General features: G+C 33.9%; 2 protein-coding genes across 5 annotated transcripts; one reads left to right on the plus strand and one right to left on the minus strand.

Annotated features, from left to right (window-relative positions):
- Positions 1–672: 672 nt before the first annotated feature.
- Positions 673–4,734, plus strand: atp5pf (ATP synthase peripheral stalk subunit F6). Its single transcript, XM_051115126.1, has 4 exons — positions 673–827; positions 3,686–3,860; positions 3,948–4,072; positions 4,630–4,734. Exons 2-4 carry the CDS (start codon positions 3,691–3,693, stop codon positions 4,659–4,661), a joined length of 327 nt encoding a protein of 108 aa, XP_050971083.1. The 5' UTR covers positions 673–827; positions 3,686–3,690; the 3' UTR covers positions 4,662–4,734.
- Positions 4,735–5,859: 1,125 nt separating this feature from the next.
- Positions 5,860–22,153, minus strand: jam2a (junctional adhesion molecule 2a). Of its 4 annotated transcripts, none has more exons than XM_051120366.1 (11): positions 21,860–22,153; positions 16,294–16,359; positions 16,081–16,191; positions 13,859–14,008; positions 13,600–13,784; positions 12,097–12,196; positions 10,986–11,093; positions 9,572–9,584; positions 9,232–9,303; positions 9,030–9,063; positions 5,860–6,329 (listed from the first exon to the last, which is right to left on the minus strand). In XM_051120366.1, exons 1-11 carry the CDS (start codon positions 21,894–21,896, stop codon positions 6,297–6,299), a joined length of 909 nt encoding a protein of 302 aa, XP_050976323.1. In that variant the 5' UTR covers positions 21,897–22,153; the 3' UTR covers positions 5,860–6,296. The 4 variants fall into 4 exon arrangements, 2 of the variants coding, with proteins under 2 accessions (XP_050976323.1, XP_050976332.1); XR_007828540.1 differs by having other exon boundaries at positions 6,239–6,329; positions 9,232–9,346; positions 21,860–22,151; XR_007828541.1 differs by lacking the exon at positions 9,232–9,303 and having other exon boundaries at positions 9,515–9,584; positions 21,860–22,151.
- Between the last annotated feature and the right edge of the window lie 2,387 nt (positions 22,154–24,540).

Below are 24,540 nucleotides of genomic sequence, written 5' to 3' on the forward strand. Positions count from 1 at the left end.
TATGTCGCACATCAAATAAGACTTAGAAATATTACACGTTCAAAAATGTCATGTTTACACGACGAAAACGTTCGTCTAACAACACGTAACAAAAATACACGGCCAAAAATGTTACGTTAAGGCGATACAAACGACCGTGTCTTTAAATAACACGACAAAAAATTTCGTGTATAGACGTACAAAACGTTCGCGTTTACACGTACCAAAAAGACACGTACAAACTTTGCGTGTTAATGCGTCCAGATTTCTCGCGTTTCATATAATAGGTATTGTCCCCAATGGCGTTCCATAATATAGTGATGCGAAGTTCGGATCATTTTACCGACTCGGACCTTTGAGTCTCGTTCAGCAAAACGAACGAATCTTTTTTCGAGTCATTTCGTTCATTTTAGCAAAATATAATTAAAATGTTACGTGTTACTTCCCTAACACATCCACTGCTTACACAAACGCTATAAGAAACAGAAAAGATTAATTCATTGTTTACCTGGGTTTTTAGTCTATGATTCGCTCACCTCACCTCTTATCTGACAAGTTTTCGGGTTCGAGTCGTTCGTTCATCACGTGACAGCCCCATAAGATGAACAAACGACTCGAAAAACAGGTGAACTAATTCCAGTACAGAACCTAGCAGGATGTTGCGCATGCGCGACTGAACGAATCACTCCCCGAGACGACTCGTTCGTCCCGAGTCACATTAAAGACTCGTTCAAAATGAACGAATCGTTCAAGAACGACCCATCACTAGCGTCATACCCATAAGCGCCCGCGGTGATCCGGAAGCAGTTGTCCGCCTGTCTGTCTGAGGCTCGGGTGTCAAACACAAGGTTAGACGAGATTTTTCTTTGTCGTGCATGAAAATGTAAATCTATTCTTTATATGTGTGTCTGTGTAAAGTGTTGTCGTTAAACACGCGTGTGCGCGCTTTAGTGTGCTCGATGTGATGTCGTGTTCTTCTGCTCACACTGATCTCAGAGCTGCTGCTGATCACACAGAACTCCAATATTCAGCATTCGCGTCAGTCTCTGCTGTGATCCCGCACTGTGATATCGACTCTGCTGTAGTGTAGATTTACTCTGGTAAAACTGTGGTATCGTGTGCTGAGCCCAGTTTGACCTTGTTGAGTTCTGCTGCTGCTGCTGACGAACATAAAAGTCCAGCACTCGACACACAGTCACACGTTTAACCCTTCGTAATGTCAAATATTACATGTTAAATGTCATGTTAAAATATTAAAGCGATTAAAAACAGCGCAGCTCAAACATGCAGGAAAAGTGCTGATTTTTCGGCCCGTTTCATGTTGTAAATCCTGACGTCATTATGTTCAAAAACATCATTTTACAATCATTTGTTGTCATTTACAGCACCTATTTCTAATGAGGGAGATGAAAGAAAAAGTCAGGGTTATTATAGTACTAAAACAATATTTTTTTATTACTTGAAACAGACAAACGTTGACTTACAATGAAGTATAATTTTAGGGCTGTCAAATGATTAATCGCGATTAATCACATACAAAATAAAAGATTGAGTTTGTCTAATATATGTGTGTGTACTGTGTGTAATTATTATGGATATATAAATACAAACACATTCATGTATATATTTAAGAGAAATATGTTATTTATGTACAAAATATTTTTATTTAAATAAATTATATAATAAATACATATACTTGTAAATATTTCTTAAATATGTACATGAATGTGTTTGTATTTATATATCCATAATAATTACACACAGTACACACACATATATTAGGCAAACTCAAACTTTTATTTTGTATGCGATTAATCGTTTGGCAGCCCTATAATTTATTATTTTCTTTGAGATAATTAACAAGGCATTGGTTCTCATTTTTATTTAGTTTAACTTTGTGCTAAAATAACTAAAACTAAATGTAATAACTATATACCTTCAAAAAATAAATAAATGACAGCAGAAAAATGACTAAAACTTTCACTGAAGTGTAAACAGAAAATATTAAAAACGGTCAAATATGAACTGACTTTTTCACGTAAGATCATTAAAATGACATTAAAACAATTAAAAATAGCACAGCTGACAACAGGTGGAAAATTGCAGGTTTTTCGGCACCTTTAGTGTTGTAAACCCTGTTCCGTTCTGTCAAAAACATAAAAAGAACTTAAAACAATCATTTTTTTGTCATTTTGATGACTTATAGCACTTATTTCTAATGAAGGAGATGAAAGAAAAAGTCAGGGTTATTATAGCACTAAAACAATATTTTTAATTACTTGAAACAGACAAACGTCGAGTTAAAATGAAGTATAATTTAATTATTTGATTTGAGATAATTAACAAGGCATTGATTCACATTTGCATTTAGTTTAAATTTGTGCTAAAATTACTAAAACTAAATGTAATAAAAACTATATACTTTCAAAAAATAAATAAATGACAGCAGAACAATGACTAAAACTTTCACTGAAGTGTAAACAGAAAATATTAAAAACGGTCAAATATGAACTGACTTTTTCACGTAAGATCATTAAAATGACATTAAAACAATTAAGAATAGCACAGCTGACAAAAGATGGAAAATTCATGTTGTAAACCCTGTTCCGTTCTGTCAAAAACATAAAAAGAACTTAACTTTTGATGACTTGTAGCACTTATTTCTAATGTAGGAGATGAAAGAGAGAGTCAGGGTTATTATAGTAAACTAAAACAATATTTTTATTTTTTTTATTTGAAATAAGACAAATGTTGACTTAAAATTAGGTATAATTTAACATTTTATTTGAGCTAATTGCCAAGCCATTGGTTCTCGTTTTCGTTTAGTTTAACTTTGTGCTAAAATAACTACAATTAAATTTAATGAATAAAAACTATATGTACTTTTTAAAAAATAAATAAATGACACAGCAGCACATTTCTAAAACTTGAACTAAAATTTAAGTAAAAATAGAAAACACGGTCAAATATTGACTTTTTTTTTTTTTTTTTTTTTCCCCACATAGAGTTGTTGAAATATTAAAACTATTAAAAACAGCACAGCTGATAAAAGGTGGAAATTTGCAGGTTTTCCAGATCATTTTATGTTGTAAACCCTATTCTGTAATTTATATTCAAAAACATACAAAAAAATTCTAATTTTTGGCAATTTTGATGGCTTATAGCACTTAATGAGATGAAAGAAAAAGTCAGGATTATCAAGTAAACTAAAACACTATTTTTATATTTTATTTCTTGAAATATGACAAAAATTTACTGAAATAAAAAGTAATAGAAATAAACTTTTTTTTTCAGCTAGTTGCCAAGGCATTCTCATTTTCCTTTAGTTTAACTTTATGTACTAAAATAACTCAAAATAAATGTAACAAATTAAAAGTATGTATGTATGTGTGTGTGTGTGTGTGTGTATATATATATATATATATATATATATATATTTTTAATTAAAATTACAAAAACACAGCAGCAAAATGACAAAAAATGTAAGTAAAAACTGAAAATCTAAAAATCAAATGTAATTAAAAATATTAACCAAAACTGTGGCAGTATCTCAGTGATAGTATAGTTTTTTTTTTTTTTTTTTTTTCTTTTTTTAATGTTATGCTTTATATAGCCAAGTACCTAAGTGTTTTTCTATATAATTTTGAAAGCATGTGTCCATTCAGTAGGTGATGTATTGATATATATTGTGTGTGTGTGTGTGTAGATACGATGGCTCTTCATCGGCTGTTCCGTCTGTCCTCTCTGCTGCGTTCGGCGGTGAGCGTGACGCTGCGCAGGAACATCGGTCTGTCCGCCGTCGTCTTCAACAAAGCCAAGGACCTGGATCCCGTGCAGAAGCTCTTCCTGGACAAGATCCGCGAGTACAACACCAAGAGCAAGTGTGTGACCGATCGCATTCATACTAGTCACGATGAAGCGTCTCGTACTGCACTCTGAGTGATTTTGTCTGGTTTGTGGTGTCGTAGGGCGGCTGGCGGTGTGGTGGAAGCCGGTCCGGCGTATCAGAAGAACCTGACGGAGGAGATGACCAAACTCCAGCGCTTATACGGAGGAGGAGACCTCACCAAATTCCCTCAGTTCAAATTCCCAGGTCAGCTTGAATCTCTGCTGCTGTACAAACATCTCACACTCACAAGATGAACTTCAAATAACAGTCATGGGTTAAATTAAATGACTGTGGGTGACATGACTTTATTTTTTCTGTTATTGCATTTTGCATTTTATTGTTTGAAAGTGTGCAGCACTAATCTAATTAATAAGGTAATTTGTGTTTTTTAAAGTGCTTTAAATAAAGTTTGACTTGATGTTTCATTACTTAAAATAGTCCGAAATAAAATCTAAAGACCTTGGCAAATCAACATTTCTCATTTAGTTTAATTGATTTGATATACTTAAATAACAAAAATAAAATAAAAACTGTTTAGGTGTACATAAAAGCAAAAAATAAATAAAAAGTTCTAAATATTAGCAAACAGGATGATTTTCATCTGAACTACAGGAGCAGATTATTAAACTTACATAACAGTGCTTCTATAATCACACAATGATCTGGATGACATTTAGGTTAGTTTGGCTGGTTAAACTAGTTGTTTAATCTTTGCTTAATGACGGATTTGCATGTTTGCCATGTTTTATTTTTTCCCGCAGAACCCAAACTAGAGGAGGTGACGACGAAATGAGCGCCGTCTGTCCGTCTCTGTCTGTGTGCTGAAAATAAGAGCTCAATATTTAATAAACAGTCTTTGGTTCAAACATGAGTTTGTCTGTGTGATTCTGCGCTTTTATCAGTTCATTTACAGCCTGAGCTCCTTCAGATTATGTTCCTGAACATTCACGTTTATTGATCTGCTTCTCCAATCAGCTAAAAACATTTTGGTCATTATTTGAGGAACACTGTATCATAAGACCTTGTTTGTTCTCATTGTTTTACTAAATTAGTGAACGTGATTTAATAATAAACTGCACCTATTGGTGGATTTATTTCACACACAAATGATTATTGTCTTCATTTTCACCTTCATGTTGTTGTTTCAAACCCAAAGCTTTAAGTTCATCTTTAAAATGCAAATTATATTTTTAATATTCTCTCCAGGGTTCATTGATGAATCCACAAAAACATTCTTGATGTAAACATTAACTGAAATGACATTAAATATTTCACCTAGGCAACACTGCTTATTTTCATATAGTTTAATTACAGTTCTACAATTGGAAAAAAAACTATAGACAAAAATGACAACAATATACAACAAATTCACTAAAATTAAAATCTAGAAAAAATACTATAATAGCAAATAATAAAAAAAAAAAAAAACATGCTTTTTTTGGCTATCCACTGAAAGTCTAGGTAAAATAACATTTTAGAGCATCAAAAATATAATTGTAAAATCCATATGAATCGAGGGGTTTAATCCAAATCATCTAAAGAAACAGATGTACGCATTTATTAGTGATATGTAATAAATGCAAATTAAAACGTTTAAAAAAGAGTTAATGTAATGCACTTTTTTTAAAGAAAAAAAACCTTCATTAGGGTTTGGAAAAAGTCTTTAATGCTAATTCCAACATTTCTGATTTAAAAATCAAAATATCAGTAAATGTTAAATTAAACACTAGAAATTCATGGTTAGTTCTAATGTAGTTAACCAATGTAAACTTGAACAACTGTATTTTCAATATTAAGCTTTACAAATATTGTGACAAGTGCACTGTTATTCAAAGCATTAACATCCACAAATGAAACCTTACTGTAGGACTTTTCCTTTCTGTCTCTAAATCTATGAATTTTGTATTTGAGTGTTTCTCATTTCTCATCACAATGAATCACTTTTGAATGAATGCTGCAGCTAAATGAATAAATGTTCCAATTCAGACAAATCAGACAAAAATGCATTTATTTTTATTAAAAAAAACAAATATTGATAAAATATACAATAATTCAGCCCATCCCATGATTCCCGTCATCACACGCAGTAGATACAGACATGATTGAGTTGAAATAAAGGCACGGTGTGTCAAACATCAATCTGACTCTTTCGAGCTCGTTTAAAGGCGCTTCGGTCGCTCAGATTTATTCAGTTCATTTGATGATTCACCAGCAGGAGGCGCTCCGTGTTCTTACATCAGTACAACATTGATCAGAAAACCACATGAGACCGGCTCTCGCAGCAGCTGGATTTTGGAGGCCTTTGGAGGATCATTATTGCAGGAAAGAGCAAATGTTACTGTTTGTCCAGCTGCAGCCGGATTCTTCATGTTCCAGTGTCACTACAATCACAACTATCACCATCCGTCCGTCCGTCCGTGGTTTCACATCACAGCATGAATGACTGAGTGTGCTTGAAATCCTGAGGATATAAAATAACATTTATTTAAAAAAAATAAATAAATAAAATTATATATATATATATATATATATATATATATAGATAGATAGATAGATAGATAGATAGATAGATAGATATATAGATAGATATATAGATATATATAGTACTTTATTATAGTGAGTTCTTCAAAAAATAATTTACAGTTATATTAATTTTTTATAGAGTAAATTATAGATCTGCTTGAAATGAAATAGTGCATAAGTGAAGATTAAATGAAACAAAAAATGTTTTAAATTCATGTTTAAACATGTAATAGTGCTGTATTATTGTGAATACAGAAAAAAAAAAAAATTACCACTAGATTTTCTGCAAATAAAATTTACATGTAATTTTTCATAGTACGTAAAAATTGTTTAAGTAAATTAAAAAAAAAAAAAATTAAAAATGCATTCTAATAGTAAAAAAAAAAAAAATTGTGGGGCCAAGCACAAAAGAGGCAGAATGAGGAGTTAAGCACGGCAAGGAGCAGCAGACCGACTACAACAGTGAGTAACTTAAGCCATTTTAGGATAATATCAGTTGAAATGGCTGAAAAATCATAAATACAACCAATCGTAATAAAATTTAATGGCTTATCACTTTTGACCAACAGGTGGTGCTGTTTTCAAATTGATGTGACGTGTTCTGTGTGAAATGACAATGACACACACAAAGTTTGCCGTCATTATGTCAAAGCTTTGCAGAGATACAGCCTCAGATGTAGTTTGGCATCTTTCCAGCAAATTTGTTGATGCGCTAAACGAAAACGGTTTCGTATATCGACACGAAATTCATAACTTTTTGCCAGCATAGTCTGAAGACGATCTGAGCCAAATTTGGTGAAGATCGGACTAACAGTCTGGGAGGAGTTCGAAAAAGTAGGTTTTGTACATTAATCAAAATGGCGGACAGGAAGTTTGGCCAATTTCGGCATAATGGGTATCAATGTTCTCGACTTGACCCAAGGAATCTATTGGCATCAGTTTCATTCCAATAGGCTAATGTAAACAGAAGTTATTAGCATTTTTGTAAATTTCATTATTAATGTTTAGTGAATGGCGTATTACTTCTGACCCATAGGTGGCACTGTTACCAAATTGATGTGGCTTGGTCAGAGTGTGGTGACAATAGCACATATAAAATTTGGTGTCAATATGTCAAAGCTTTGCAGAGATACAGACTCGGATGCAATTTGGCATCTTTCCAGTAAATTCGTTGATGCGCTAAACGAAAACGGTTTCGTGTATCGACACAAAATCCATAACTTTTTGCCAGCATGGTCTGAAGATGATCTGAGTCAAATTTGGTGAAAATTGGACTAACGGTCTAGGAGGAGTTCGAAAAGGTAGGTTTTCAACATGAATCAAAATGGCGGACAGGAAGTTCAGCCAAAATTGGCAAAATTGGTATCGGTGTTCTCAGCATGACCGAAGGAATCTATCAAAATCAGTTTCATTTCAATAAGCTAATGTACGCAAAAGTTATTAGCATTTTTTGAAATTTCGTTATAACTTTTGACCACAAGGTGGCGCTGGCCCCAAAATTTTTATGTACATACAGGGCATGGTGCCGAACATTTTTGTAATTAATGTCGAAACGATACGCTAATCCGTTCTCAAGATACAGCATTTTAAAGCTAAATTCAAAATGGCCGACACCCAAAATGGCTGACATGGGAAAATTGGATATGGTTCGACTCGGTATGACACACCGAATCTAAAGAGACCAGTTTTGTGATCATTCAGACGTTATAAAGAAAAATAGCCATTTTTCGTATCTCCTGACCACTAGGGGGCACTGCACCGAAACACTGCAGTTAGCCTCAGGTCATGCTTGTTATAACACACACCAAGTTTGGTGTCAATATGACAAACTATTACGGAGATATAGCCTCACATTGATTTTTGCTAGCTTTTCGTAGAATTATTTTGCGTGTTATTCATGAACGGCTGGACAAATCGACTTGAATTCCATAACTTTTTGCCAGCGTGGTCTGAAGATGATCTGGATCAATTTTTGTGACAATCGGTGCAACGGCCTAGGACGAGTTCGAAAAAGTAGGTTTTACAAACAATTGAGAATAGCGAAAAAACTAAACCTTACGATTTTTGAATTTTGGTGTCCATTCAACTCGGCATAAGCCAAGGAATCAGAGGAAAAAAGAATTTTTGTTGTGTGGCTTACGGTTCAAACGTTATTAGCATAAATCTTTTGAAAGTTTGGACAAGTGGTGGCGCTAGAGAGTTTGAGTTAGAGACTCCAAACTTGCTATGGTTAATGTTGGGACTGTCCTCTATCAGTGTGCAAAATTATACAACTTTCCCGCAAGCGGTTCTATGGGCTGCCATAGACTTGCGGCGGAAGAGGAAGAAGAAGAAGAAGAAGCGGAATAATAATAACGCCAACGGATACAATAGGTGCCACCGCACCTTCGGTGCTTGGCCCCTAATAATAATAATAATAATAATAATAATAATAATAATAATATTATTATTTATATATATATATATATATATATATATATATATATATATATATATATATATATATATATATATATATATATATATATATATATATATATATATATATATATATATATATATATATATATATATATATATATACACACACACACACAGGTCAGTGTTCACAGTGAAGTCTAAAGAAAATCTCACTCACTTCTTTGGGAGGATGACTGTAGCCTGAATTTTGACTGAAACAGGAAATAACACTGTTAATCACTCAATCACATCATAACACAAGAAAGAAAAAAAACACCCAGAACAAACCACTCTCTCTCTCTCGTGCCGTGTGTGTGTCTGCAGTCACGTGTGTGTGTGTGTGTGTGTGTGTGTGTGTGTCCGTCTGTGGTGTGACTCACGTGTGTTCGGTTCTGTGGAGGTTCTGGCTGCTAATGTGAGCGGCGCCGTGACACTGCGGGATCCAAAACGACCTGCAATAACCCAGCGCTCAGGTCAAAGGTCAAACGCTACCACCTGCCGCCACACGCCCAACGCCATGCAGAATGATGGGAATCGGTGAGGGACGAGCGAATAAACCAATCGCATGCGGTTATTAACCAGATCAAGCACGACTGACCAGAACACACACACGGCCGACTGATCAACTTCATGTGCTTCTGCATCAACCAGGATGATTAGTACCTTCATACACACGCACACAGTCTGTTAGTGAGTTAAGCAGTGAACTAGCAGTCTCACCTTCCTCTGTGTCCTGTGTGTGAAAAGAAATCAAAAGAAAGTCAAAATGGAAAAACAACTAAAGCGATATGAAGATTAATAAGAGTCTCTCAGGAAACTGAACTAATGATTCACTGCTGATATAAAGAACAACACAAGCAACTTCAGAGTCGTTACAGTTACCAAAACTACAACTATTCTGAACTGATTCTGTTCATTTTAATAAAACTGAAGTACAATATAAATAATCTTGCAAAACTTAAAAACAACATAAAAAGGTGAAGTACTAAAATTACTAAAACTGAAATAAAATTAAAAAAAAAAAAAAAACTTTTTAAAAAATTCTGTTCATAATTCTCAAAATCATATAGTTAAAAAAAAAACTTTTTTTTTTTTTATGAGTTTTAGGTCAATAAATGTATCAGTTCATAAAAGGACATTTAATTAAAGTGTGATACAAAGTATCAGTTTCTGCTCTAAGGCGAGACACTGCAGGTGAACAGGATTAAAAAAAAAAAAAAACAACTACTAGTTATCACCTTACTCAGCTGATTGATTACATTGATAATTGCAAACATTTTTGTATTACAAGTTTTCTAAAATGTTAGGTTCAAATATGCAAATGAGGCATAATTTACTGAAATATGTGATAATTTGCATACATTTCAAATACAAAAAAAAAAATCTAAACACCGGTTTCAAAAATCTTGTTTAATTTCTTATGACACAGAGTCAAATGTTCTTACAGAGGGAATATTGGGTGTCTCATTTTTGTCACTCCATAATTCAGAAAATAATGTTTTGGAGAATAAAATGTTGTGTATAATCAAGCAAATTCTATATGAACAAATCCCTCTGTAAAAACCTTCAGGATAAAGACAGGAATAAAATGTCAAGTGCTGCTGAAGTGAAGATTTTAGGCTCAGTGCAGGAGAAAAAACTCATTTTGAGAAAATGGTCTTTAAAAATATGGATTGCAATTGAAATGTGGTCTGAACAAAAAAAAAAAAAAAAAAAAAAAAAAAAAAAAAAAAACCCCAAAAAGCCCAAAATCTCAAACTTGACAGGTGCACGACAGTTTTTTTTGTCTGCAGTGTCTCCCCTTTAACTTAGTTATTAACATTATTAAAAATAAAACAAAAATATATAAAACAAATCAAAAGGAAAATATAAAATTAAAATATTAGCCAGTTCAAAATATTAATAAATAATGTAATAGTATAAATAACACTGCTCAGTTATATTTCTTTCTTTTTCGCAGAATGAAATATAATTTTAATCCATAAAGTGTTCCACATTTTCTCTTTTTTTTAAACAAATGTCAATCAGTTTGCAAGTCTTTTGAATGGACTACTATATCAACTTTCAAATGAATCAGAAACAGGTCAGTTTATCCTGAGAGCGAGTCATTCAAACACAGAGCAGCTGAACTCACGGCTGAAGTATCCGTGCCGATGGGCGTAAAACACTCCGAACGCGCACAGCAACACCAGCAGAGCCAGAATAACCACTCCAGAGATCACCGCCGCCACGTTCAGATCATCTGACAGACACACACACACACACACGCTCATTACAGATCAGAAACACCTTTAAACCAGTCTGCAAACATTCACTCAGTTAGATCTAAAGATTCAAAACACTCAACGTGATTCATAGAACAATGACATCCAGTTATTTGAAGTTATTACAGGATGAATCTGTAATCACCAGTGCTTTGTGTTTCTCAAATCAGTGTTTTTACATCAAACTTCTTCACCAGCACAATCATAATCACAGCGTTAGTTCAGCATTATCACATTAGTTTTTATTAGTATTTTGTATTAGCTTTTATTTTTATATTTTCATTTTAGTTTTTTTTTTTTTTTTTTGGAATGGTACTATTGAGATTTTGACTTTTATTTCAGTTTCTTTTATTTATTTTAATATAAATTAGAAGCAAGGTTTTCATCTAATATTTATATTAAAACAATTTTTAAATAGATTTAGTTAACTATAATAACCCTGATATTCACACAATCACTGCTCAATCACTTATCTACTTTTGTTATCATTTTATTAATTATAATTCATTTTAAATGAATGATTTTAGTATCACTGATACACTAGTTTTTGTGTTGTTTTTTATTTTATTTTTATATTTTGTTCTCATTTTTATATAAGTGTTAGTGATTTTGTTGTGCTTTTGTAGTTTTATTTGTTTAATAAGCCTGTTAATACTTCATTATTTTCTAGATTTTATTTGTATATTTCCTGTTTATATTTCAATTTGAAAGTTTTGTAATTTGTTGTGTTTTGTTTTTAAAAACAAGTCTGTATGGTTTTGTTAATATTTTAATGTTTAAGATTTTATTTTTATATTTTCTGTTGTTGGTTTTAGTTTTTGTAGTGCTTTAAAAGCTAAAATGTTTATTTTCTTTCAGTAAATGTCTCTTTGAGGTTTTGTCAGGCTCAGCTCAATTCTGGGTACAAATTAGGTACAAACACATTCTCTCGCACACACATTCTGTCTCTCAGACACACACTCGTGTACACGCGCCGCTCACCGATCTGCATGTGTGTCCCCGGGCACTGGCTGGATCCCACCCTGTTTCTGGCCTCACAGTAATACTGACCCGTATCGGCTCTGCTGACCGTCTGGAACGTCTGAACCCAAACACAAGAGAACAACAGTCAAACACAGCACCATCACCTTCGGTCAGGATGAGAATCAACAACTGCTTCAGGTTTGGACTCATGAATCAATCAAATGACTGGTTCACCAAATGTAGTATTTAGATAATAATAAATCATTCAGTTGGATGCTTCCTCAAGCGAACTGCAATGAAGCCCGGCATCATTTGTTTAGCTCTAGCTCTAGTCTTGCGGCGTGCGAGTGTGTGACGGACAGCGTCAGAGCGATTCAGAGACGCTCGTGTCAGTCTGTCAGCATCAGTTTGTCAGCGTGACACTCATAATGCAGCTGAAGATGAGGACATTCAGCTCAAAACCACAGCATAACTAACACTTTATACAGCACACAATATGAACCATTAATCACCATTGTTTGACAGCTCTGGGATTATTCTCCAACTTGCTCATATTTGCTAAAACACATGTTCTTCCTTTTAAATTTGGTGCATGCAGTGTTTATGAGCTCAGTTCTGAATATAAGGAAAGAAATAAAAATAATGTTCATCAGTCAGAGCATGATGTTTTCTATGGCTCGTATTAATCCTGTTCTGCCGTATATTGAACTTTTCCGTTTTTTCAATTAAAAGATGTAAATATTTAACCGAAGTTTCAAAATTAAGACATTTTCAGGAAATCCTTTATTTGCTTTTACATTATTATTTTGATATGCATGCTTTATATTTTATGTAAGCACCTGTGCACCTGTGCATTATACACACATACACTTTTTTTTAAATTATTACATTTATAAAGCAAGCAAGGAGATATATATATATATTTTAAGCAAGGATGCATTAAAATTGATCAAAAGTGACAGTAAAAACATTTATAATGTTACAAAAGATTTCTTTTTCAAATAAATTCTGTTCTTTTGAAATTTCTATTCATCTGTGAATCCTAAAAAACAAAATGCATTATGGTTTCCAGGAAAAACATTGTGCAGCACAACTGTTTTCAGCATTGCTAATAATCATAAATGTTTGTTGAGCAGCAAATCAGCATATTAGAATGATTTCTGAAGGATCATGTGACACTGAAGACTGGAGTAATGATGCTGAAAATTCAGCTGCACATCACAGAAATAAATTAGTTTAACAGATATTCACATAGAAAACAGCTAATTGAAATAGTAATAATATTTCACAGTTTTACAGTATTTTTGATCAAATAAATGCAGCCTTGGTGAGCAGAAGAGACTTTTTTCAGAAACATTAAAAAACATTTGAGCAGTAGCATAACCAAGAAGCTCTTTCACCATAATATACTTGATTTTGAACATATTTCTAATGTTAAATGAGCTGAAGGTGTTGTGCTAACTAGATTAAACACTCATCTCAGGAGTGAGCAGGTTCGCAGCGGTATGTGTTCACGCTCACCAGTACGCCGCTGAACTCGTCGATGGTGTATGTGGCGTTGGGCTGGCGGATGGGCAGAGCACGGTTGTCTTTGTACCAGGTGTAGACGGCAGGCGGGATGCTGTGCTGGTCCCTACAGCGCAGCTCCACCTGAGAGCCCGTCAGAGCCGAGCTGGGCACGTCGCACGACGGCATTTGCGGAGGCACTGAAACCACATGAAGCACGTCAGACACATGAACACAACACACAGAGCATCGGACAGCGGGACAGACGTGTTACCCAGCACTGTCAGCGTGACGTTGGTCTCTCCCAGCGTGACGCTGTCCTGCGGAGCGCTGACCTCACAGCGGAATTTGCCAGCGTCGGCCTGAGTCACTCTGCGCAGCCGCACCGTCGCCCCCTCGATCTCTGCGCGGCCCTGAAACGGCCCTGAACCACACAGGAGAGACGTGCACATCACTCAATGATCCGAACTGCCGCACCACATCTAGTATTTACACTTTGTTACTGCACTTGAGTGCATTTAAGTAACTGTATGTTAGCAGTATTTAGTATTTTTGAGAAAATTGTACTTTTACTTCACTACATTCCAAAGCATAATAAGGAAGCCCGTTTCCACCACTGATTTAAAAAAAAAAAAAAGTTAGTTGCAACTTAATAGTACAATTCTGACCTTTTTTACACAATTAAGAGTTTATATCCTGCAATTATAACTTTTGTACAATTTCAAGTTTATATATCACAATTCTTTTTTCTTGCAATTTTGACCATTTTTGCACAATGGTTTATATCTCAAAATTCAGACCTTTTTTTGCACAATTGCACGTTTGTATCTCGCAATTCTGACCTTTTATTGCAATTTTTACCTTTTTTATGCAATTATGCATTTATATCTCACAATTCTAACTTTTTTTTTTTTTTTTTTGCAATTCTGACCTATTTTTCATAATTGCGAGTTCATATCTTGCAATTATGACCTTTTTATATGAAGCATAATATGGAAGTCTGTTTTTACCCTTGAGTAAAAAAATAAAAAAGGTAATTGCGTCTTTAATTGCACAATTCATTTTTTTTGTGTGTGTGTGTGCAATTTTTAGTTTATCTCACAATTATAAGCTTTTCTGCACAACTGTAAGATTATATCTTACAATTCTGTGCTTTTTGTGCAATTGAGTCTATATTTCACAATTCTGGCACTTTTTCAAGAGTTTGTATCTTGCAATTCTTTTTTCTTTCAATTTTGACATTTTTCACACAATTGTAAGTTTATATCAAAATTCTGAATTTATTTTTTTTATTTATTTTTTTTTTTTTTTTTTTTTTACAATTCTGAGTTTTTGTGCACAATTGCTAGTTTATATCTCACAATTATGACCTTTTTTTGTACAACTGAGTTTATATCTTACAACTCTTTCTTTCTCACAATTTCAACCTTTTTTGCACAATTGCAAGTTTATATCACAAATTCTGTTTGTTTTGTTTTGTTTTTTTTTTAATTGCAAATTATAAAGTCCAAAGCAATTTTCTTACAATTGCAAGATTATATTATGCAATTCTGAAAAAGTCTGCAATTACTCCACCACATTTCATAAAATCATGTCATTCATCATTCTTTTGAACTAGAGAAATCACCGCCTGCTCTGGGATGCAATAATGTCTGATTTGTGAATTGGCTCGCAAATCACATTGAACAACTCATTTTGTTTGAATTATTGAATTACACACTTTAATTATTTATTGCAAAACAAATAAAACATTCAAGTACTTTGGTACTTTTACTCGAGTAAAATGTAAAACGAGTACTTAATACTTAACTATTGGAGTGATATTTTATTAGGGTATTTTATCCAGCACTGCTCAGATGCACATGATGTGATGTTCTACAGGAAGTGAGCAGTTGGACTGAAGCGCATGTCAGAATCAGACACAGAAATAGACTCATCTCTTTAACCTCCACTACAGCCATTTATATTGTGTCACACAGAATCTGTGCACTTCCTGTTCTGACTATAAGGGGAAATCTGCAGAACTGATATAAACACAAAAACACTTCACCACACTCACTGATTACAAGACAACAGTCAACGGCTCCAACACGCAACTGTGAGAACAAAAGAAATATAGCTGCAGAAAACAAGCACATAAGTAAGCCTGTAACCACCCAAACCAAATAAAAAAAAGCATTTGTGTCGAATCCAGGTGATTTACCATAGAAATATGATGTTTTTATAACAGCTTTATAGCACCAACTGTGGTCTGAGCTCCCTGAAACTTTGCATGCTTGTTTAGAATCACCTGTCGCATGTGCTCAGCGGGTTTCGTGAAGCTTTGAGTTTATGTTTAGGCTTTATATAGGGTGGTTCCAGAGGTGGTATGAGTGGGTTTTTATACGTTACTATGTGGTTGCTAGGATATTTTAGCCATTTACTAAGACTATGTTGGAATGTTCCAAGCAGTTACTAACTTCATTGCTCTTTTGACAGGTCACAAATGTCAGTTACCTACGAAACGGCTGCCATAATAAACGAAGGACACATCCTTGTCGATCTTCTTCCACTCGATGCGAGGATTATTGTCTTTTTCTGTCCTGAACTCACAGGAGAGCTCAGCATCTATGGAGGACAGCAGATATGGTGGAGTTACAACACATCATCTGACTGACTTTTGCATGAAGACACACACACACACACACACACACACACTCACTCACTCACCAGAGAACTCTTCAACTTGCACTTGGGGACTGCGGCTGGTGACGGTGACAGGGACCACAGCCGCACCTGAAACATAAAACAACACTGTGAATAACGTCTGTGTTGATATGTGCTTCTTAAGGTGGTATGGATGGACTCTAATATGCAGCTATACGGTTCCTAGGATGATCTAGCCGTTTGTTAATTTCGCACAGCGCTCCAGCGGTTCCAGGATTGTGTTTGCAGACTCCCAGTAGGATAAAGCAGGACAATATGGATTTCTAAACATAGCTGATCTTATTCTGTAGCGAATCGACACAAAGGTCAAGCTTCTGTTCAGTCAGATTCTGATTTCTTCACAGGAAAAGGAAACAGGTGTTTCCCTTCCTCAATAACATGACAGTCATTGTTGGCCTTCCTGTTTCTGCCCATACATCATTAGAGCAAAACTGAGAGTATTAATGAAGCCCACAGACGAGTGATCAGACTAAAGCAGATTTCCTGATGAGATGTGTGTTGTAATAATTTTACAAGACCACAAGACCAACTTCTTCTCTCATTCACAGAAATCACTTTCAGATTGTTATTTTCCAGATAACTGAGTGTGCAATTTCTCGTTGAAGGAGAGGTCCATTTCCAGAACAACAATTTATAAATAATTGACTTACCCCCTTGTCATCCAAGATGTTCATGTCTTTCTTTCTTCAGTCGTAAAGAAACTGTTTTTCAAGGAAAACATTTCAGGATTTTTCTCCATATAATGGACTGATATGGTGCCCCGAGTTTGAACTTCCAAAATGCAGTTTAAATGCAGCTGTAAACGATCCCAGCCGAGGAAGAAGAGTCTTATCTAGCGTATAATAAAAATAATACAATTTACATACTCGTTAATGCCAAACGCTCGTCTTGTCTTACTCTGCCTGGACTGTTTTTGTTCCGGTTCATGACCGTTAGTGTATGTCCAAAAACTCCCAACTTCAAAATCATCCTATATCGCTGTTTTACCTTTTTTGTTAAGGGTGTTTGATCTTCTTTGCATGTTCACTTCGCAAACACTGTGTCTGTACTTCTGCAGTGATGTAGGATGATTTGGAAAAGATTTCTGAAGTTGAGGGAGAAAATACGATTGGAGTTTTTTGACATACCCTAACTGTCTTGAACCAGAATACACAGAGTTCAGGGAGAGAAAGACAAGACGAGATTTTGACATTAAAAAGTATTTAAATTGTATTTTTTAAAAATGAAAATAACCAATCATTTCGCTAGATAAGACCCTTCTTCCTTAGGTGGGATTGTTTACATCCGCATTTGAAGCTGCATTTAAACTACATTTTGGAAGTTCAACATCAGAGCACCATATCAGTCCATTATATGGAGAAAAATCTGAAATGTTTTCCTTAAACAATTTCTTTATGACTGAAGAAAGAAAGACGTGAACATCTTGGATGCCAAGGGGGTGAGTACATTATATGGGAATCTTTGTTTTGGAAGTGAACTTCTCCTTTAATGTGCCGCTTGCTGATAATGACGTGTACAGAAACTAAGCATTCAAAACACTTATTGGAACTGTTGTTTCTTGACAGACACAATCATTAAAAACAGGACTGCGGCTGATTACAGCACTTGGTTTATTGTTGTTGTTTCATCATTTAAAGGAAGCACCGATCATAACACGAGACGGATCAGGGGATCATTTACGTATCTTGACGCACTTAGTCTCAAGAACACAAATCACAAAAAACCTTCTGTGAAAACCCAACTTAAAATCACACAAACACCATACTTTACTTAATAACACACATGGTATTAAACAACCATATTACGGTATTAAACAACATGATAGATATATAGAACACTGTTTTTATGCATTGTGGCACTGATAAAGTACTATTATTACCTTTTAGCTTTAATTTTTATAGTGAGCTTTTATTTTGTGGGTTTTTTGTTTTTTAAAGTTTCTGTTTTTTTAAATATTAAATTTAGCTTTATTTTTTATTTCAGTTTAGAGATTTCTCCTGGACACACACCATGGCATAAAAAAAAAAAAAAAAAAAAAAAAAAGTAATTTATTTTAACTGTCTGAATTTCCAAATATGTTATCTACAGGGTAATTTAACTAAAATAATAAATAAATAAATAAATAAATAAATAAGGAATAAAAGAATGAATAAATAAATAAACAAACAAACAAAAAAGAAAAAAGAAAAGAATTTCTCAGTTTAATTCGATTTAACTTGATCTACAAAAAAAATTTAAAAAATATATATACAAATAATTAAATTAAAATTAAGAAATACTATAGACATCTTTTTTTTGTTTGTTTGTTTTTTTTAAATGAAAATAAGAATAAAAAAAACAGAACACAGAACAACGACAACTACAACAGCAAAACTGTTTAAACCTGAACTGAAATTATAAAAGAAAAGTGAAAAAAAAAAAGAGAAAAGAAAATCTGGTTCTAAATATTATTTCAGTGATACCAAATTCACTGATACAAACACTGATCTACAGGTTTCCCAAAACAACTGATGTGACTAGAAGAAAAACTGATTCGAAATTTATTAGCTGAATCATTATTGTTTTAATAATTATGCATAATTCATTAATTCAAATATAAACTCGCATTTGTATTTTTTATCTAATATTTACAATATCTTTTCTATCTAATATTTCTAACTTTATTTCAATTAAATGACATCTTTTAACAGTTTAAGTTAACAGCAGTGATTTTTCTGGAATATTTCTGTCAGCACACGTGTGTCTGTGAACATCCATTATTTCACACAGAAGGAATGCTGACATTCCTCCATATCTATATTACTCCAGTGGAGTATGAAACAGGACGGCTGGTGTCAGGAACGTACATCATTTTAACATGAGCTACTCCCTCACCTTACATGATTCACAGCAATACTTCAGACATACATATGGAAATCATTTACTCTCCCTCATATGCTGTGGAACACAAAAGGAGATGTTTAGCAGATCGTTCACGCTGCTCCACACGGAACATCACACTAAATGTCTTTTGCGTCCCACTGAAGAAACCAAGTCATACGGGTTTGGAATGATATTAGGGAGAGTAGATGACGGCAGGATCTGTGTTTCTGGTCAGCGATTTCTAGCTACATCTTATCAGTGAACTCGACCTTGCACCTGACATCTTATCACCTCTCCCTCGTCTGCGTTTGAGCAGAGATGGAGAGAGGCATTGTGTGCTGACGGGAATCAACACACATGAAAACACTGTGTCCAGTCTGATAAGACGACCTGACAGCAACTGTCCCACATACACACACACACACACACACACACACACACACACACACACACACACACCTGTCACTGCTTGTGTCCTGAGTCAGCACATAAACACACTCACTTGCTGATTCAGACTCATATTTTACAGCTTTTAAACACACCAACAAATAATACAAATGAAGCATGGGGAGATTTAAACAAGTATTATCATAAAGATACACCTGCTGAACCATATTTCACATTAATAATCTACAAAAACAAAAAAGGAATTGCAAAAAGATCATTATTGCATAAAGATGGATTATTATATTATTATAAATATTTTTATGAATTATAATGAGCAACAACATTGCTAATAATTGTAATAAATGTAATAATCGTTTATAATATTATAAAAATTCAAGACATTTACCCCCCAAACACTCATTCCTGTAATATGGCCATTGCTTGTTTATATAAAAGCAAATAATAATAAATAACAATGACAAATAAAAACGACCAAAAAAGGCAAACTAATGAAAATCAAATTATTAATAAAAAACTATAATATTATCTCGATACTTAAGTACACTTTCTTGTCATTTTGTCCTGAAACATGAGGCAAGCATGTTTTTTATCAGCTTTAATGATACAACTACAAAAACTACAACCACTCACTTCTGAATGTTTGTGTATGAATACAGAATGCCTGTGAATAAAGACGGAAAAAGCTCAGTGTTGATTGATTGTTGTGGTGGTGGGTCAGTGTTTGTGAGTTTGTGGAACGCAAGACACCCTGAAAGAACAAAGACCCTCTGTGTGTGTGTGTAACTCTGTCTGCAACAGCTGGTACAGACAACCCCACCCTCAACACACACACACACACACACACACGTGTCATTTGATCAGAGTCGTGGCACCACAAGTGCTCTGAGATCTCATGAGATGCAGAATTACAGTAAAACACACCATCGAACTCAGCCAGAATCAACAGATGCAGAAGCAGAGACGCGCCGCACATCTAAAACCTCACAAACACGCTCAGCATCACACGGATGACCACCCAAACAAGCATTCCACAAACCATAACCGTATCTGCATCTGCTTGCTTGGACACGCACCATGGTACTTAATAAAAAAAAAAAAAAAAAAAACAAACAACAACCACCACCTTGGAGTACTCAAAAATTCTGGACTTCCAAATAATTGATCTATAGGGTTATTTAACTTAAAAAAAAAAAAAAAAAAAAAAAAAAATTTATCAGTTTAATTTGGTTTGACTTGATCTACCAAAATAACTAAAAATATCAATGAAATAAAAATTAAGAAAAACTACATATACATAATTATTATTGTTATTTTATTTATATAACAATAAATAAATAATAATAAAAATACAGGACCAAAAAAAGGACCAGATTTTGTTTTATTATATATATAAATATAAAAAAGAAAAAAATCTGGTCCTAAATATTAATAAAATCTATATTTCAATCTATATTCTCATATATTTCAATGATAATACTAAAAATAACACTGACTCACAGGCTTCCCAAAACTCCTGATGTAAATAGGAGGAGGAAAAATATTCTTTAATACATGTTTTTTTTTTTATATATATTAACTTTCAATACAAAATTCCCAAGCCTGGAAAACATACAAAAAATAAAAAAATAAATAATTTATTTATTTATTTTATTTTATTTCTATTTATTTATTACCAGGTTTTGTTATGACTTTTGGAACCTTAAATTTAACTAAATGCAGAGAAACTGAGATAAACAAAACATTCAAAAAAAAAATAGGTTTACATCCTGGAACTTCATAATAAACTAGTTCCACTAGCATAGTTAGTTACACTGACCATCTCACTAGTCATGGTTGTGATAATAATCGTAGCTCATCAACTTCTGTTTACTTCAGATAATGATATATAAATATTAATATAACTTAAAACCAGAGCAGCTGATCATTACTGTTTTAATTAGTTATCCTTCATTAATTCAGATATAAACTCACAATTTTCTTTGAGTAAACAACAACTTTACGAGTTTTTTTTTTATAAGATTAGTACTCCAACCCTTACAACAAAGTACTGTAGATCTGCTTTAACAGACACATCGAGCTAACGAATGACTGCCACATTCAGGTACTGGGGTATTTACGTGCTATTTCACAGTTTTAGCCCAATAAATGGAAAACACGTGTACAGATGATATATATACACATATATATAGTATTTAATTGAAGAAAGTATATGACAGAAGCACTTACTGAGAGCATCTAATCTTATTCTGTAAAGGGGATCATGAGACTTTAAGAAGATCACATGGAACAAAGCACTTACTCTGAATTAAAATCAGCAAAGCCACGGACACAAACATTTCATCCACAAAGCCGGTGAACTTTTCCAGAAGAATCCGCGAACGAAGCTCAAACAAACGCGTGTTTTGTGCAGAGAATCCGAACCGGGTTTGATTCACTCAAACTCACTGACTGAACTAACACCGCTTCTGCCGGCGTGCGTGCGCGTGCGTGTGTGCGTGAGGAGAGGGCGGGAACAGCACTAATTACACGCACACTCATTACCATTTAGTCAAAACACAGGGTCACGTATTGTGATTCTAATATAAATAACAGCGACTGTTGAAAGTAGTGCGAATGACATATTTACCAGTCCATAAACAGTCATGACAAAATATATAGTTCCGGCACTGAAATCTGATTGGATGAGCCCATTGTTCTCTCACACACCTGTGACCGCACGTCAGAGTACAGAGTTTTTTTTCTCTGTATACCTGTTTTCAATTTTTTTCCCTTACTGTTATGAGGTGTATATGTTTTTATTATTATGTACATAATTGCATAATTATTATTATTATTTTTTTAAAAAAAAAAAAAGGCCGCACGTCAGTGTATTATTGCGCCATGTTGCATGGCAAACGTAACGATCCACACAGTCAGACTAATGAACTACATTAACTGGTGGAGGAAAGTGTGTTCATGATAGATTATTTGTAATGAAATGGTAATAAAATCAGAATTTGGACTGGATGGTCCACATTTGACGACAGCAACACCTCTGTATTAATGCGCGACGTTACCCGGCGTTGCTGGTGTAAACAGTTCACTATTAGGAACTATTTTACTTTGCGGAATAACAGTTACGGTTTGCCTTGATTACCGTGCTGTTGGTACACGTTTCATTTTTATGCATTTATTAAATACATAAATTATATGTATTTATTTGGGGGGGCGGTTTGAGATATTTTTTTCCTGGCAATTCTGACATTTTTGCAATTCTACGTTTATTCTACATAGGAAAAGTCAGAATTCTGAGTTAAAATTTCGCATTTTTTATTTTTTTCTTCAAATTTGTGAAATATATATTTCAGTATATTTTATGATTTTTCATAAGTGTATATCTCGCAATTGTCAAAAAAATACATGTTTATCTATTTTTCTTTTAATCTGGTGGCAAAAACAAGCATCCATTGCCAGAACTATAGATAGATTACTTATAAATCGTAATCCATTATTGATTCCAAATTATATGACAAAAATTGTAGTTAGTAACGTAATCCATTACATTACACATTTTAGGTAATATAATCAGATTACTTTTAGATTACCTTTGACCTAATTTAACTACTTATAAATTGAAGTTGATTAAACAAATTGCAGCATTTTCAGTCTCAAACCAGGTTTTATTTGTCGAACAGAAGACAGTTTATGAGGATCAGAGCAGGTTGAACTAACATTAGTCCTAATTATCCATTCTAATTAGGCATGAAATGAGATGATTAGTCCCGTCATAGAAATCACAGCAAAAACAACAGCAACTACAAAAACTCATGACTTTTCAGATGCTTTCAGGATATTTTTTATCTTATTTGTGGTGACAGTCCTGACTAATGGCACAATATTAGAGTTTTATGGTGACCACAGTAAATGTGCATGACACGCAAAACAGCCACAAAAACACAGACGCTCATTCCAGTCTGCTGGAAACACAGCTGAACACTGCAACGTCTGGATTTCACAACATTCTTAATACAACATTTCTGTCGTACTTCAGACGCTCACAGAAGCTTCTATTCAATATCTTTATTGGTCTGAATTCAACTAAAGTGTGTGTGTGAGTGTGTGAGGGGTCTGGGTGTGTCACACACACACAACAGCTGGTCAGCACGCTTTCACCCGGGGCCGTAGAGTATCCATCACATATGAGAGCTGGAGCACAAATCAACACAAGAACAGCTGATCTCACTCTCCACTATCTGAAGTTTTCATAATTGAGTTAAGACAGCACAGGTGAACAGGGTAAAATGTTAATAAACATCACCAAACTCACACAGCTGATTAATCACGCTACATTAAGACTACTGACTTGTATTGCAAGTTTTCTGACATGACTCTGGACTACAAAACCAGTCTTTAATAGCACGGGTATATTTGTAGCAATAGCCAAAGGTGCATTGTATGGGTCAAAATCATTGTTTTTTTTTATGCTAAAAATCATTAGGATAGTAAGTAAAGATCATGTTCCATGAAGATATTTTGTAAACTTACTACCGTAAATATATCAAAACTTGATTTTTGCTTAGTAATATGCATTGCTAAGAACCTAATTTCGACAACTTTAAAGGTGATTTTCTCAATATTTTGATTTTTTTGCACCATCAGATTTCAGATTTTCAGATTTCAGATTTCAGATTTGTCCTAACATCAATAGAAAGCTTATTTATTCAACTTTCAGATGAATAAAAATGATCCTCATGACTGGTTTTGTGGTCCAAGGTAATAAATATGTAAATGAGGCATCTAATTTAATATGTACTAATTAACATTCATTTCAAGCACATAAATCTGACATTGAATAAAGTCAGATTCATAATTGTTTGATTTTGTGGTCATATTACAGGTTTTTTTCAGAAGGGATTTTGCATTTTTATTACTTCATAAATCAGAAAAACACATTTTCACTATGTTTTTTAACAGCAAAATGTTGTATAAATCAGTGTGAAT

The sequence above is a fragment of the Labeo rohita genome, chromosome 1 (assembly GCF_022985175.1).
Source record: "Labeo rohita strain BAU-BD-2019 chromosome 1, IGBB_LRoh.1.0, whole genome shotgun sequence".
In the NCBI taxonomy this organism is placed as follows: Eukaryota; Metazoa; Chordata; class Actinopteri; order Cypriniformes; family Cyprinidae; genus Labeo; species Labeo rohita.

What these genes read in the sequence shown, in the direction of transcription:
- jam2a (XM_051120366.1), bottom strand. Translation starts at nt 21,896, where the DNA reads ATGTTTGTGTCCGTGGCTTTGCTGATTTTAATTCAGA. An exon ending in CGTCACGCTGACAGTGCTGG is followed by an intron (nt 13,785 to 13,858) that starts GTAACACGTCTG and finishes ATGTGGTTTCAG; the next exon opens with TGCCTCCGCAAATGCCGTCG. An exon ending in GGGGACACACATGCAGATCG is followed by an intron (nt 11,094 to 12,096) that starts GTGAGCGGCGCG and finishes TGTGTCTGTCAG; the next exon opens with ATGATCTGAACGTGGCGGCG.
- atp5pf (XM_051115126.1), top strand. Translation starts at nt 3,691, where the DNA reads ATGGCTCTTCATCGGCTGTTCCGTCTGTCCTCTCTGCTGCGTTCGGCG. An exon ending in GAGTACAACACCAAGAGCAA is followed by an intron (nt 3,861 to 3,947) that starts GTGTGTGACCGA and finishes GTGGTGTCGTAG; the next exon opens with GGCGGCTGGCGGTGTGGTGG. An exon ending in CCCTCAGTTCAAATTCCCAG is followed by an intron (nt 4,073 to 4,629) that starts GTCAGCTTGAAT and finishes TTTTTCCCGCAG; the next exon opens with AACCCAAACTAGAGGAGGTG.